This window comes from Tiliqua scincoides, chromosome 4, assembly GCF_035046505.1.
Source record: "Tiliqua scincoides isolate rTilSci1 chromosome 4, rTilSci1.hap2, whole genome shotgun sequence".
NCBI lineage: Eukaryota > Metazoa > Chordata > Lepidosauria > Squamata > Scincidae > Tiliqua > Tiliqua scincoides.
The window spans coordinates 118,750,647-118,764,906 of NC_089824.1; the positions used below are offsets into that span (position 1 = coordinate 118,750,647).

The 14,260-nt window shown below is 40.3% G+C and overlaps 1 protein-coding gene across 2 annotated transcripts in view; it reads left to right on the top strand.

Annotated features, from left to right (window-relative positions):
• Positions 1 to 14,260, top strand: part of PLA2G4A (phospholipase A2 group IVA) — an 80,364-nt gene that overhangs the window by 17,817 nt on the left and 48,287 nt on the right. For both annotated transcript variants that reach the window (XM_066623972.1, XM_066623973.1), the window contains exons 4-9: positions 2,535 to 2,683; positions 4,926 to 5,039; positions 7,116 to 7,153; positions 11,830 to 11,971; positions 12,517 to 12,653; positions 13,842 to 14,064. In XM_066623972.1, coding sequence (XP_066480069.1) covers positions 2,535 to 2,683; positions 4,926 to 5,039; positions 7,116 to 7,153; positions 11,830 to 11,971; positions 12,517 to 12,653; positions 13,842 to 14,064 — 803 coding nt within the window. The remainder of the gene's footprint in view (positions 1 to 2,534; positions 2,684 to 4,925; positions 5,040 to 7,115; positions 7,154 to 11,829; positions 11,972 to 12,516; positions 12,654 to 13,841; positions 14,065 to 14,260) is intronic.

The window sequence follows — 14,260 nt, forward strand, 5'->3', positions numbered from 1 at the left end:
TTATATGGTATGAATATACGGCAAAGGGAGACAAGCCAGACATCCGCTCATAAAGAACTACCTGCTAGCAGATTAAATTAAGATGCAACCTTATACGTTACTTTCCTAGAAGTAAGCTCTGTTGAAAACAATGGACCTTACTTCTGAGTAGACATGCCTAGAATTGAATGGTTAGAGCTGAATATTCCCTGGTAATTTGGGTGTAGTTGAAGACTTTATGATAATAAGTTGCCTTGATTTACCCCTGAAACTTGAAATACTACGCAAGCAATTGGCAAGCAGTTGGCAGAACTTGTGCCCAGACAAGTTGTACCTTGTGATACCTTTATAGACCAAGAAACTTTTGTTTCATAGAAACATTTCAGTATCCCAAGACATTCCATTATTGAGCTGAAAGACACTTCCGCAGTAGACTACAGAATGCAACTATTGAATTGGAATGGATCAAGATGTTTGGTTTTCTCCACCCATTTCCTGCCCACAAGTGTTAAGACGTGATCAGGAAGGTTAGGAAGCAGCAATTCCCATAAGGAGCTAATGCTGCTGTGTGGACCCCTTTTCTTGCTGTACGGCAGGGTGGGGTGTCTTTCAGCATTCAGCAATGATGTTGCCCATCACTGCCAACTTCTGGTTCAACAGAGCTCTGAACTGCACAGACCTTGGCTTTGAACCGCATAGCCGTGTGGCTCAGCAGGAGCAATTCTGTGAAAATCTTACTATATGGTTGTGAGTTGTGGCTGTGCTGAACTCATTTGTTGCCTTCATTATTCTTTTTAATTTTAAAATATGTAATGTGCTTGAGAGGTCTTTGTAAGAATTTTGATACAATTTTTTTCAAATAAGTGTCACAGATGATAAATTGTGTGTTTCATGGCGGCTTCACCCTCTGTAATACGGTTTTGCACGCATGTGGGAAAAGAAAAAAGAAACATACTTGTTTTTCTGTAGAATTGTTGTAATATTGTTTTAAAGAAAGGAAATGAACAATACTTAATAGCTACAGCATGGTATGAGTAAACAACAGCCCAATCCTATGCATGTCTATTCAGAAAGAAGTCCCATTAGATTCAATGGGGCTTACTCCCAGGAAAGTGTGGATAGGATTGGGCTGTGAGTCATTAACAGCACACTTCTATATGTGTTTACTTGGAAGTAAGTCCCATTGTTTTCAATGGGACTTACTACTTACTCTTACACAAGTGTTTAGGATTGCAACCTAAATCATTGTAATGGGATCTAGTTTGGAATTAAACCATTTGACCCTAACAAAGTCTTCAACATTGGAAGTATAACTGATAAGAATGAGATTTGCCTTTCAGGAAAACTTTTAGCTAATGGCTTATTATTTGCAAATGAGATTAATAGATACCAAGTGCCCATTTACAAAAAACAAAAACTTGAAGGCAATCCTATGAATGTTTACACAGAAGTCAGTCCCATTGTGTTCAGTGGAAATTAGAAAAATGTATGTAGAATTCCATCCTGAGTAGTCTTGTTTCATATAGGCACAAAGACTTGTTTTTGATACACCAGACTAATATGGCTACCCCCCCCCCCCAGACTTGCATGTTATTAGAAATTACATGAAGATTGCAGAACTCTTACTTGCTTATTAAAGGCGGAGGAATAACTTTTTCACCCTCCCAGGGATTCAAGGGATGCTAAATCAATCTGGTGGGTGTGTAGTTTAGTCAATTAAGTTTTAGATATTGAATTATAAGAGACACAAGGATCAGCATGGAGATTTTTCATTTATTTTACATCTTTAGGGCTGTAATCCTATACGCACTTTCCTGGGAGTAAGGAAAGTGAGGACAGTGTAACTTTCTTGCTCAATGTAACTCACTGAGCACAATGTAACTTTCTTCTGAGTAGATGTCTATAGGCTTGAGCTATGAGGCTAATATTGGCTTCCTGTTATATGCAGTGGATAAATTTGCTAATGTCATCACTACCTGGCTTGTCTATCCTAGGCTGAGATGGACCAGTGACCAGAGAAAGCCCTTGAAAATGTCATGGTATTTACCAGTCTTGCATTATTCTGCCCTGGGTCTTTCTAGTGAGTTGTATGAAATAGAAGTATAATGTGTGTTTCTTTTCTCACATACCCAGTAACTTTTCCTGTGGCCGTCTTGTTAATCCTGAAACGAAAGCAAAGGCATAGTTTTGATGTTGTGGACTGGGATCTGGGTGTTGGCCATTGAATGTGGTTTGAGCTAAAGGATTATGGTTAAATTCTATTTTGGGTTGCTTTTGTATGTATTCCTGTGCTGTCTATGAACTGATGATAAACAGTTTTACTTTCCTTTTTTTTAGTTCTTGCATTTGTTATTTTGTTATGGCTTTCGACTAGAGGACAGATAGCTTGCTTGATTTGTCTGCTTCACCAGATTGCTCCAGGATACCTAGGCAGGAACAAATGCCCCAAACTATGCTGTGGTTTACTGAACAGTTGAGAGCAACTAGCTGTATGCCATCCAGGGTTTTGAAGAAGCAGGCTACATTGACACCTGCATGTCTTGATTTATTTACAGTTGACACTCCTGACCCTTACGTGGAGCTATTCATCCCAACGGCTCCAGACAGCAGGAAGAGAACGAAACACATCAATAACGACGTGAACCCTGAGTGGAACGAGACCTTTGAGTTTATTTTGGACCCCAACCAGGAAAATGTTCTGGAGGTAACAAAACAGGCTCTGTTGGCGTATGGACCATATGAGAAGCTAAACTGTAGCGATTAAGATATTGTCATCCGATGCATAGTGTAGGAACATTCTAGGTTTGCACATATGTTGACTTCCCCTATTTGAAAAGCAGCAGAAACTAATTATATCTTGGTGATTCTTCTTCTTGGAAATTGGGAATAAATTATAAGGGACTTTATCTCATTGATTTTCTTCTTAGAGCCTGGGTCAGCCATTATGCGTTAGAACTGAGTGATTCATTACTTACTAAAGTTAAGGTCAAATGATGTCATTTCCCACTAAAGCAAGCAGTTTGAATATTGGAAATCTGTTTTTATTTTACTTAATTTTATGAGGTGTTCCTCACTTTTGGGGATAGGTTCATAAATTCTTGAGGAAGAACACGATGAAGTCGTTAAAAAGTATGTTAGCTATCAATGCCTTGTGGCAAAAGTCCGTTTTCGAAACCAAAGCCAAGTCCCAACATTACAGAAGTGTCTGTTCCCGTAAGGAGAATGCATAAGGATAAAATATGATTGGTAACTTCATAAATTCTAGAGAAAAAAATATTCCACATGCAGCCAATTGTGGGAAAACGTGATGAAAATTCCAAAACACTGAAGAGGCAATAATAATCTTTAGTCAAGAGAGTATATTTGAAAATAAGACAGTAAATGCTTCTCTTTATCAGATTTTTTTAAAAACATATGCAATAGTTAACATACTTTCAGTGCAGTCTTAGGCATGTTTTACTGAGAAGTAAGTTCCATTGTGTTCTCATGCCCTACTGGCACAGTCGCACCGGCCCTGGAAAACTGGATAGGATTGGGCCCTTAGAGAGGATTGCAGCCTTAAGATGTTTAATGCCTAGGAAAGTATCCTTTTGCAGGCCTGCCTTCTTGCACTTAAATTCTCCTTTGCAAGTGCATTTGTGAAACAATTTTTTCTTTTTTCAGCTATATATGATGAGAAGTGAAAGTACAACAGAAGGGATGGAGGAAGTCAGAAGCAAAGAGGGTTTGCAAGAAACAGAAGTGAACTTCTCCTTGACAGAAAATAATGTTTCTGGGCACGCCCACAGAGAAGCATGGAATGTGTAGTTTCTTTTGCTTCCTGAATCAAATTTCTGCCTTTTTTCTCTAGTGCAGTGGTTCTCACATGTTTAGCACTGGGACCCACTTTTTAGAATGAGAATCTGTCAGGACCCTTCCAGAAGTGATGTCATAACTGGAAGTGACATCATCAAGCAGGAAAATTTTTAACAATCCTAGGCTGCAATCCTACCCACACTTACCCAGGAGTAAGTCCCATTTACTATCATTGTTAAAAGCATATACAGAGTAGCTGTACGTATATCTCCATGGTTAAGTAACGCACACCTGTAATTGTGGAATATTAACTAATCAACTGACAACAAATCAAGTGGTCTACTCTAGATGTATGTGTGAACTGGTCTTGAGCTACTGTTTTGATAGTGTATCTTTCTCTGCAGCTGATGCTTGGTTCTTGCATAGGCACAGTTTGACATTACAGTGGTGTGCATTTGGTTTTTTTTTTTCTTTTGAAAAATGCATTTTCAAAATGTGGATGGGCAATATTTTGTGTCCATTTATCTACTTCCTGTGGTTTTGGTGGTGAAGCACTGGTGAGCTTGCTTTCCCCCGAAGATTTTATTTCCTTCCATATTTGATATATTGTGTACTAATGTACCCAAGGACTTGAATTTTTGCTCGAATTTCTATTTTATATTAAAGATTTTAAAAGACTCTTTGGGATGGTGAGGGCAAATCTGTAGCTGTCCTAGCAAGGTATTTTGAAAATAAGGCTGTAGTCCTACACACATATTTACCTGGAAGTTAGTCCCTTTGCTCAGTCCCAGCAAAAATTACAGGGAACATTGATCATAATATCCTTAGCTGCATCTTATTTAAACTGTTAATGCACTTGTGTTGCTGTATCTGACCAAGATGTGCTAATGCCTTCCTTGACAAAGGTGGTGGTTGTTTTGATCCTGAGTTGAAGAGATTACATGTGATTCTCAGATCTCTGATATAGCCAATTCTTAAGTGGCTGTTGAGACATGAATTTTGTGAATGAAAGTTGGATTGACCAAGAGGCTAAGCCACAAACGTTTTCTGAGTGTTTAATGCTACGTTATTTAAATTTGTCCAAGACACAGTCAAAGAGGAACTGAAGGCAGAGAGATGATTAAAAAAAAATACGTGTATGTCTTTTGTAGGTCACTCTTATGGATGCCAATTATGTGATGGATGAGACTATAGGTACAGCAACATTTCAGATCTCATCTCTGAAAGTGGGAGAGAAGAAAGAAGTCCTGTTCATCATCAGTAAAGTAAGTTCAGGATTTTGTTGGTAGAATCTGAAATCATTGATCTTGGTGGCAACTCTCCCAACTATTGTGGAGGCATGGGAGAAATTACAGTAACTCATAGATTGTAGAAGCAGCTCTCCCTGGCCATGGATCCCATGTAATCCTGTCAAACAGGAATGTCACTTGTAACCATGCTGGGGTTAAGCATGATGTGGAGAGGGCTGATGAGCAGAGCACCACATACAGATCCAAATGACTGATGCAAGGTGATGTGTTCAGAACAGGACTTGCTCATCTCCTGGCTTAATCCACATTTTGAAGGTTTTTCAAGAGGTGGTGAACTTGTGCATTGGAAAGCATATGACCAGAATCGATTTCTGCTTAGTTGCTGAAACTGTCATCTCAAAGTAGCATTTACCTCGAGGACCAATTTGCACAACTGCTCATTGCGGTGATTGCAAACCCAGCAGCTAGAGAATTTGCAGGCTTGTGTCAAAAGGTGATCCGTTTTCTTTGCTGAATAGTGCCAATCTTTACATATATGGCTTGCCATGGGCTGAATGTGACATGGTGTGTGTGTTCTCACAGTCACTATCCTTGCTTTGATCAGTCATTGGAATACTTTCACGGCAAATTCAGTTTAATCTCTACCGCTCTCCACTCTTGGCATCTTTTAAGTGTTCCCTTGTTCAGGTCATTGTGTCCTTGCTTGTCCACTATTTCCCTGACAAGATTTTATTTATTATTTAAAATATTTATATCCCACCTTTCTTTTCTCACTCGTAAAGAACTCAAGGCAGCTCACAACCTATTTATGTATAGACAGTAATGGACCTGCCCCTTGTTGCGCCCCGGGACGAAGGTCTGCGATGCCGCCCTGCTGTGTAATGCTGCCCCCATACTTACCCAGTGCAGTGGAGCCACACGCGATGCTAGGAGCGATTGGAGAAGCCTTCTGAGGCTTCCCCGCTTTCTTAGACAGTACTTCCAGGAAACTGGAAGTATTGCTTAAGATTGCGTCAGAAACCTCAGAAGGCTTCCCACATGGTCTGGAGTGCTGTGCAAATGCAGTGTTCAGGGCATTTGCCCCTGTCCCCCTCCAGGTCCCCACTTGGTATAGATTTTTAGTCCATTTTGATCCGTTTTTTAAAATCAAAATTATCTCTGGGGGATAATAATAGAAAACAACCCACGAACCCTTTAATCCTCTGGGTGATGCTTCCAGTTTCTTCTCCGGACCTGGAATAGAGGTTTTTTTTTTTCAGGCAGAGAGGTGAGCACTCTGTGGCTGTTCCATTCTCTGGCCAATGGTGAGGGCCAGGTTGATCTTTCCCCTTGCCTATGGTCCATTGTTTGCTGGCAGAACCTAAAGAAACCCCCAAGATGAAATGTACAAACAACTAATTTATGAGCTTTAGTTTGATTCCTTATAGAAAACAGGTACTGTATGTTCTGCTTGCAGCCTTCTGAAAGGCATCTGCTTTCCTGAGAGAAAACAGGATCTGTACTACATGACCCTTGATCTGATACAATGTGACTCTGCTGATGTTTTTATCAGTTCTGAAATTTTCTGTTTCTCCTCTGCTTATACAGGCTTCAATTAATCATATTGCAAAGGCAGCTAACATTGTTGCAGTCAATTCTCATTACCTGCATGGACTAGGTTCCTGGAAAACCGAGCTGATACTGAATCAGCGGATAAGGAATCATTGAACCCATTGGAGGCAAGTTAGGAGGTTAGGCAGAGGTAGCTAATCAGGTCAGGACACTCATCGGCAGATAGCTTCAGAATACCATGGACAACATCAAATGGCCAAGGATAGCTTCAGGATGGCTGTGGAAAGCCTCCAAATGTTAGCAGGTTGCCTAAAAATGGCTACTATAGATGCACCGAACATCATCAGGATGGCTGCAGATAGCTGAGAGCAGGCATTAGGTGGTGCAACGTGAGTTACATTCTTGTTCCCATGGACAAGGAAATCTGTGGAACAGAGTGTGCAGATAGTAAGAACTGACTGTATTTTACTTGTTAGTTTGTGAAGAAAGGTCATGAACTTCTTGACAAAAAAATATGATAATGTAATATTTCTTGTTTAGGTCATAGAAATTATTTTGGAGTTATCTCTTGAAGTCTGGTAAGTAATCTTAATGAAAATCTTTGAAAGTAGAAGTACAGGAAATGATTATACAGGCAGCTGGCTTTGAGATGGTTTCACTTGAGAGGTTTTGTTTTAATAATGTATAAATTTAAATATAAATTTAAATGTGAAGTTATCCCTAACTGTATCCCCTGTAGGGATAACTTAGGGTTGTAGACATCAAGGAGGAAGTGAGTACAATCCACCCAAAGTCTCATTGATTTCAAGGGGAATTGTTTAAACATGTGCTTAAATGAATGACACTTGAACACCGGTTCAAGTGGATCTTGTCCAGTATTTGCAGTGGTTTAAAAGATTGCTTCTACAAGAATCAGTACTGCAGTTCTGTTGAATGTATAACCAGAAACATTGGAAATCTACTTTATTAGAATGCAGTGGGACACAGAATATGGCATTTAATGTGGAATCCAGAAGTTTGAGCCGAATGTGTTCTTTTTGTTAAAAGGGAAAATAGGAAGTTGAGTTAGAGACCATTTGGCCATCTAACTCAGTATTTTCTGTTTTGATGGGCAACTGCTCCGGGTCTTAGACATCCCAGTCTTACCTGGAAATTGAACTTGGAACCCTCTGCATACGTAGGATGTGTTCTGCCACTGTACTGTGGCCCCTCCCCTGGTTCATTTTTAGTTCTCACAAAAAAAGAAAACTGTGCCTTTTTCCCTACACAGAGAAAGTACAATCCAACACAGAATTAAGTATGCCTGTGCCCATTTTAATGAGCTTAATATTCTGAACTCTGAACTGAATTGTGTCCAGAAAATAGTCTAAATGAAGATTCCTTGATAGGGCATAACTCAACCACCTGTTACTTGCTATTTTCCACACCCATATTTCATTGCCATTACATTCCACAAATACATACTACCTTTTTTTGGTGGGTACCAGTCGTTTGCAAAAAGTCAGTTTATTTTACAGTTTTTTGTTACTAACAGACAATTCCAAATTCAATAAAATAAATTTCCAACAGCTAAATTGAAGTCCTAGAAAAGCAACCAAGTTTGCAGAACAGAGCAATTAATTCAAAGTATAGAATCTGGGCTTTTTCTTCTTGCATCATCTCCAGCATACAACCTATAACAAATATCATAACAGAGTAAAAATGACATGATGAAGTTCCAGTTTTCATTTTTTAATCTCTTTTCATTTTTAATTTTGTGTGTGTGTGTGTGTGTGTGTGTGTGTGTGTGTGTGTGTGTGTGTGTGTGAAGCTACTGTGATCTCCTTTGCTGTTTTACTACTTGCAGGCTAGAACCTACCAGTTGTCCCTGTCATTCTCCTGACCTACATATCTAGGAAATCTTGTTGTGTTGCCAGTTGCATTATGCAGTAGATTTATTATAACCATTACACCTATAACCTTAGGCATATGTTGTCCCATCTTTCTTTTCCTATTCATACCATCGTGATTATAGTGAATAGTCATTCAGAGTGCTTTTTTTCATTTTGTAATTTTTATTCAGCACCTCAGATAAATTTTGCCAAATATGACTGATAACACAATCTCCATTTAAATTCAGCTGCACCTGACTTTACTTTCCTTCAGGGCAAGTTTCTGACTTCCTTGCTCAATCTGCTAGTTTGATGGCCTGACTGTCCAGTCTCATTTTGTATTTGATCGGTCTTTACATGATTGAAGGTCCGTCTGCTTTTCCATAAAAGATTTTTAGAAGCCCTGATAATAACTCCTCTGTCAAATTCCCAAGACCTGTTTTTCTCATCATTTGTGATTAATTCAGTCATTTGAAGCAATAAAGGGCAAGGTTTTCTTTTTGCAAGAGCTGAGATCCATTGAAAAGCCATAGTACCGATTTGACAAGTTGCCTAACTGGTTCATTGAGCTTTTCAACATCCTTAACAAAGAGCCTCACATTTTTATTGCTTCCATGAATCTAAGTGTTCTGAAACTGTGTTATAATGAGACTTGTTAAGTCAAATGAAACTCTTCAAGAATAATTAAGATTGTGCAAAATCAGGTACCTTAGCTAAGTGTTCTTGTTCTTGGCCAGGGCTGGAGTGTGGATGGAAGGTAAGCAGAGTAGAAGGAAGAGTGGTGAATGATGTAGCCCATCATTATGGGCTACAGTGATGTAGAGGATGTGTTTTTAGGCTGTCAAGTAAAGGACTCCAAAGAAGCAAATATCTGTGAAGAGGTCTGGAGACCAAGTCCTTAGAGGAACAGATAAAAGTGCTTGGCATGTTTAGTCTATCTTTAGTTACCTGAAGAGCTGTCACCCAAAAGGAGGGGAGGACTTGCTTTCTGTGATCCTAAGGGCAGGACTAGAACCATTGTGTTGAGATTAGAGGTAAGTAGATTTAGGCTAGACATGAGGAAGCATTTCCTAACCTAGGAGTTCCCAATCTGTATTGTGACTCCCTGAGCATAGTGGACTGCCCGTGACTAGCAGCAAGACTGTGATGCAATGCTGCAAGGGACAGTAAGAGGCTTTGCCTGGCCAGCCGAGCTCCTGTGCATGGTTTTTGTGTGTTGGGAAAGGTCCTGCCCACCCTGAACCTCTTACTGTCCTTTGCAGCATTTCATCGAGGTGTTCAAATCCTGAACTAATGGGCAATGACATCATCACCAGTCACTTCCAAGAGTCATGCATGCATTTGCAGTGTGTGGGGGGGGGGGGCATCGTGGGCCCCGGAAGATTGGGAAGCTTTGTCCTAATCATACGAACTATCCAGCACTGAAACAGTGTGCCTGATGCAGTTGTGGGCTTCCCTTGTTGGAGGTTTTCAAGCAGAGGCTGGATCCCTAAAGACCTGTTAGGGATCTTTACCAGTTTCCTGCACTGAGCAGGGGTTTGGAGAAAAGAACCTCCATATGATAAATAGCACAGGTTTTTGACAACTTTCTAACTGCCAAGGAGTCAAGCACTTAGCCTTCCATTGGGAGGGAATGCCAAATGTATCCATGAAGGCACCAGATACTTCTGCCTTTGTGTGCACAGTGGAATGAAATCACGCAGTGCAATGTCTGCTTTGCAGATTGAAGAACTCGTGAAGGAACGTATGGGATGATGTGCTCCTTGAAATCACCTGAACCTGGCTCTTATTCACAATTAGCGTAAAAAAGTAAAAACAGCAGTTTGAATTGGCTTTGGAAACAACCTGGCAACTAGTGTAACTCGTCAAAGATAGATCCCTTTAGCTGTTCTCAGCAAAGAGTTTAGCTGCGGTGTTCTAGATCAGCTGTAGTAATACCATTAACACCTGTAATTATGCTTTTGAGTTTTAAAGCACTCACATATAATCTTGTAATCTGCACAACTACCACCTAACAAGTTCATGTCAGAGATGAGATTCAAATCAGGGTCTTTCTGCTTTGCATCTCCAGCCCTTAGGCATTGCATTGCATCAGCTGTAATTTCTGAGTACTCTTCAAAGCCATCTCACGTAGTTAGTATGCCTCCCATGTTAAAAATCGAGTCACAGTGCATATTTTAATTATCTTTTATCCAAGTCTAACCTTAATAAGTGTGAAAAATGAGGCTTGTGGCATCACTAGATTGTTCTCATGGTTATTGTTCTGTTTTGTTTGAGTGGGGTTTGATCAGTTGATCGATGAACTGCAACAGAGGCATTGAAATACAAAGGTTGTTATAGAATTGGCCTGTAGTTCTGTGTTGGTATGTTGCACCTAAACAAATAACTGTGGATTCTAACCAGAATTCTGTAGTTCTGCTCCAGACAAGGAGACTTTGTTTTTGTCTCTAGCCTAGGTGTGTCAACATAAGGCACATGGGCCAAATACTGCCCGTGGAAGCTCTTTATCCAGTCCACATGATAGTTGGGCTCTCCCTGAGCTGCCCTTTCAGCAGTGCTACTTCTGCCAAGGTGCTAGGAGGGAGAAATGGAAGGAGGCCGTAGATGGCAAGGAACGGTATGGGGGGAAAAGGCAGACCAAGAAGGATGAGAACTGGAGAAGCTGCAGGTGTGCAGGGAGAGCCGAATTATCATGTAGGCCACCCTTTCAACAGTGCTGCTGCTGCTGAAGTTTTACTTTGCAAATGATCTTTTAGCTGCTGAGCAGCAAAGTGACGCCTTGGCAGAAGGGCAGCCTTTGTGGTGATTGGGATATCTTGAAAGTAATATCAAGCTTTGCATATTATCTGTTCTGTCATTTTCAGCTAATGAGTTCCTGAGTGAGGAAAAAGTGCTTATTTCTGGTCATCACCTGCTTAATGACATCACTTTTGACCCTCAGTAGGTGCCATGAATGCTATTCGGCCCACTGTATGAGTTTGAGACCTCTTCTCTAGCCATAAGAAATGGTGTAGTGCAGTCCTTCAAAAATTTATCCTCCATAATCCTTATTAAAATGAGAGAGCATTGCATAGGAGCACCAGGTACCGCTCCTGTTCATTTCAGTGGGGTACTCACAGAAGAATTTTCCAGTGTGTGATGCCCAGCATAATTAAAATTGTATCACAGCAGCATCTATGTTTGAGCATCACACGTGGGAAATGTGTTGCAGATAAATTCTTCTGGTTTTTGAATCATGGCACATACAAATATTGTAGGATTTTGCCTATTCAGAGAGAGAATAATGATACATTTTGTGCGTATCAACATACAACATGGATGATACGCGTTGTTTGAACATCTGCTATTTCTTTTGAGGTGTAAAATTGCTTTTTGCTCCGCAGCTCTTCAACAGACCTTCGTTTCAGCATGGCTCTGTGTGATGAAGAAAAGGATTTCCGACAACAGCGGAAACATAGAATAATGCACCACCTGAACAATTTCCTGGGGTCCAACAAGGCTAACCATTTGACTGCCACTCGTGATGTAAGTTTCCTAAAATATACTTCTCAGTCAGGGTCAAACTTGGCATGACATTAAATATGTGATTGTTATTCTGTCTTTTAAATAGCAGCCGTGAGGGATCCTAATTAAGATCAGGACTGTGTTGATGGGGAGGGGGTGTTTAATCCTTTGTACCATTTTCCTGATGAACAACCTCCCCACCAATTGCAGCTTCCCTCTTGAGGTAAATGGGTGTTTTAGGGGAGGCATTTTGTAAAGACCATGGCATGCAGAGAAAGGGTTAAATCCCCCTTTCCCCACACAAAATGGTCCCAGTCTGGATCAGGGTCAGAGTCTCAAAGGCTGCTTTTAAGAAAACACGGATGATGACCTGTTTTAACATGATGTTTAAGTTGATCCTTAGTTGCCACTTTTTCTGCAGTCGACAGAATTTCAATCCTATCTTTCTGATCAAATAATATTAATTTCTGTTTTTGTTGTTCTTAGGGTGATATGCTATATTTCATACAGGGGTATGACACAATACTGACTATTTTAAAATTCGTCCTCTTTGCATGTTTGTCCAGGTCCCAGTGATTGCAATATTGGGATCTGGTGGGGGATTCCGTGCCATGGTGGGGTTTGCTGGAGTGATGAAAGCACTGTATGAATCTGGAATTTTTGACTGTGCAACGTATATTGCTGGCTTGTCTGGATCCACATGGTATGTCTACTTTTTTTAACTTTCTCACATTAATGGCCTAGAAAATAACACTTCTCAAATACATCTTTTTTATAGGTGTGCTTGTAGTTAAAAAAAAACCACAGGAATTTTTAAAAATGAAAACACTCTGACTTCCTTGTTTGTTGATTATATTATTTGAAACTTGGGTTGCAGGTATCTATACAAATGCATTTTTGGGTGAACGAAGCAAATCAACTTCCATTTAAGGGTTCACAGAGTTCACATGATGGCCCTGGCTGCTTCCAGTTTGTTCATTCTATGACTCTGACATGCTTCTGAACATTAATTATATCTTAACAGCATAGCACATTTTGATTATACCTTTTGATGAGAGGAATGAAAATCAGTTTTCCCCCTAAAGCATATGTGTTACAGCGTTGGCTTGGTTTGCTAGCTTGAATCATCCACAGTTAAGATATTATCTTTGCTCTGAAATGCCATAAGCCCATGTTGATGATGCTGTCTCGGTCTTCTCCGAAGCTGTAAATGTAATTGCAGTGCATGGAGATGATGTGAAGGATATGAACTATGTTTGCTCAGCCATTACAGAGAAGATTACAGGAGGCACTGGGGGGAATGGGGGTTAAAACATGTATCTATATAAATGTGCATCTCGCTTTTATAATCAAGAGATATGGCAGCCCATCCACTAAACAATCTAGCCCAGAAAGTGTTCGGAAGAATTATAGAGATGAGACTCCCCCTCCTCAATTACATGGTTCTTTAGATTTGTTCCTTGGATGGTCATGGTCCACGTTAGTGTGGAGAGAGATGGGGCTCTGTTTTCAGCAGCTGTGTTTCCAGTAAGACCTGCCCTGGTGATAGTCAGCAAAAAATAAAGCAATGGTCACCTGATTCAGACTTGTCTGACAGTCTTTGTTCCTCAGTAACGTCTGCTGATTGCAGACTTCTCTGTTATACCCATTGAATTTTCTCACTCCCTGAGTCATCTGGTGGGCTACTGTGTGATACAGGAAACTAGACTAGATGGGGCCTTTGGCCTGATCCAGCAGGACTCTTCTTATGACTTCAACAAGCTTCACCATGAAGTTTTGATACATTATCTGTTGTCCTTTCAGTCCCATCCTCCCCATATTGAGTGTCCTGTGAAAACTACTGCAATTCCTTGAGGTCTACTAGGAGGCTTCATGTTTGTTTCTTTTGTAGGTACATGTCAACATTGTACTCCCACCCAGATTTCCCGGTGAAAGGACCAAAGGAGATAAATGAAGAGCTGATGAACAGTGTCAGTCACAATCCACTGAAACTGCTTACTCCGCAGAAAGTCAAGCGATACATTGAAGCACTGTGGAAAAAGAAGAATTCTGGGCAACCTGTTACATTTACAGATATCTTTGGAATGTTGATTGGAGAAACACTGCTTCAGAATGTGAGTTCATATGACTGTCAGACTGATGTGTATCTTTAAAAGGCGGATGAGTAGTAATATTTTCTTCATCTCAGAGACCCCGTAGTACAGGGGTGCTCAGACTTTCAACCTTAGAGATCCTGGACCTTTAAAATTGTGTAGGAGAGATAATTTCAGCAGGTGCAGCTTGTCATCTGTGGGATGACAAGTTGCACAT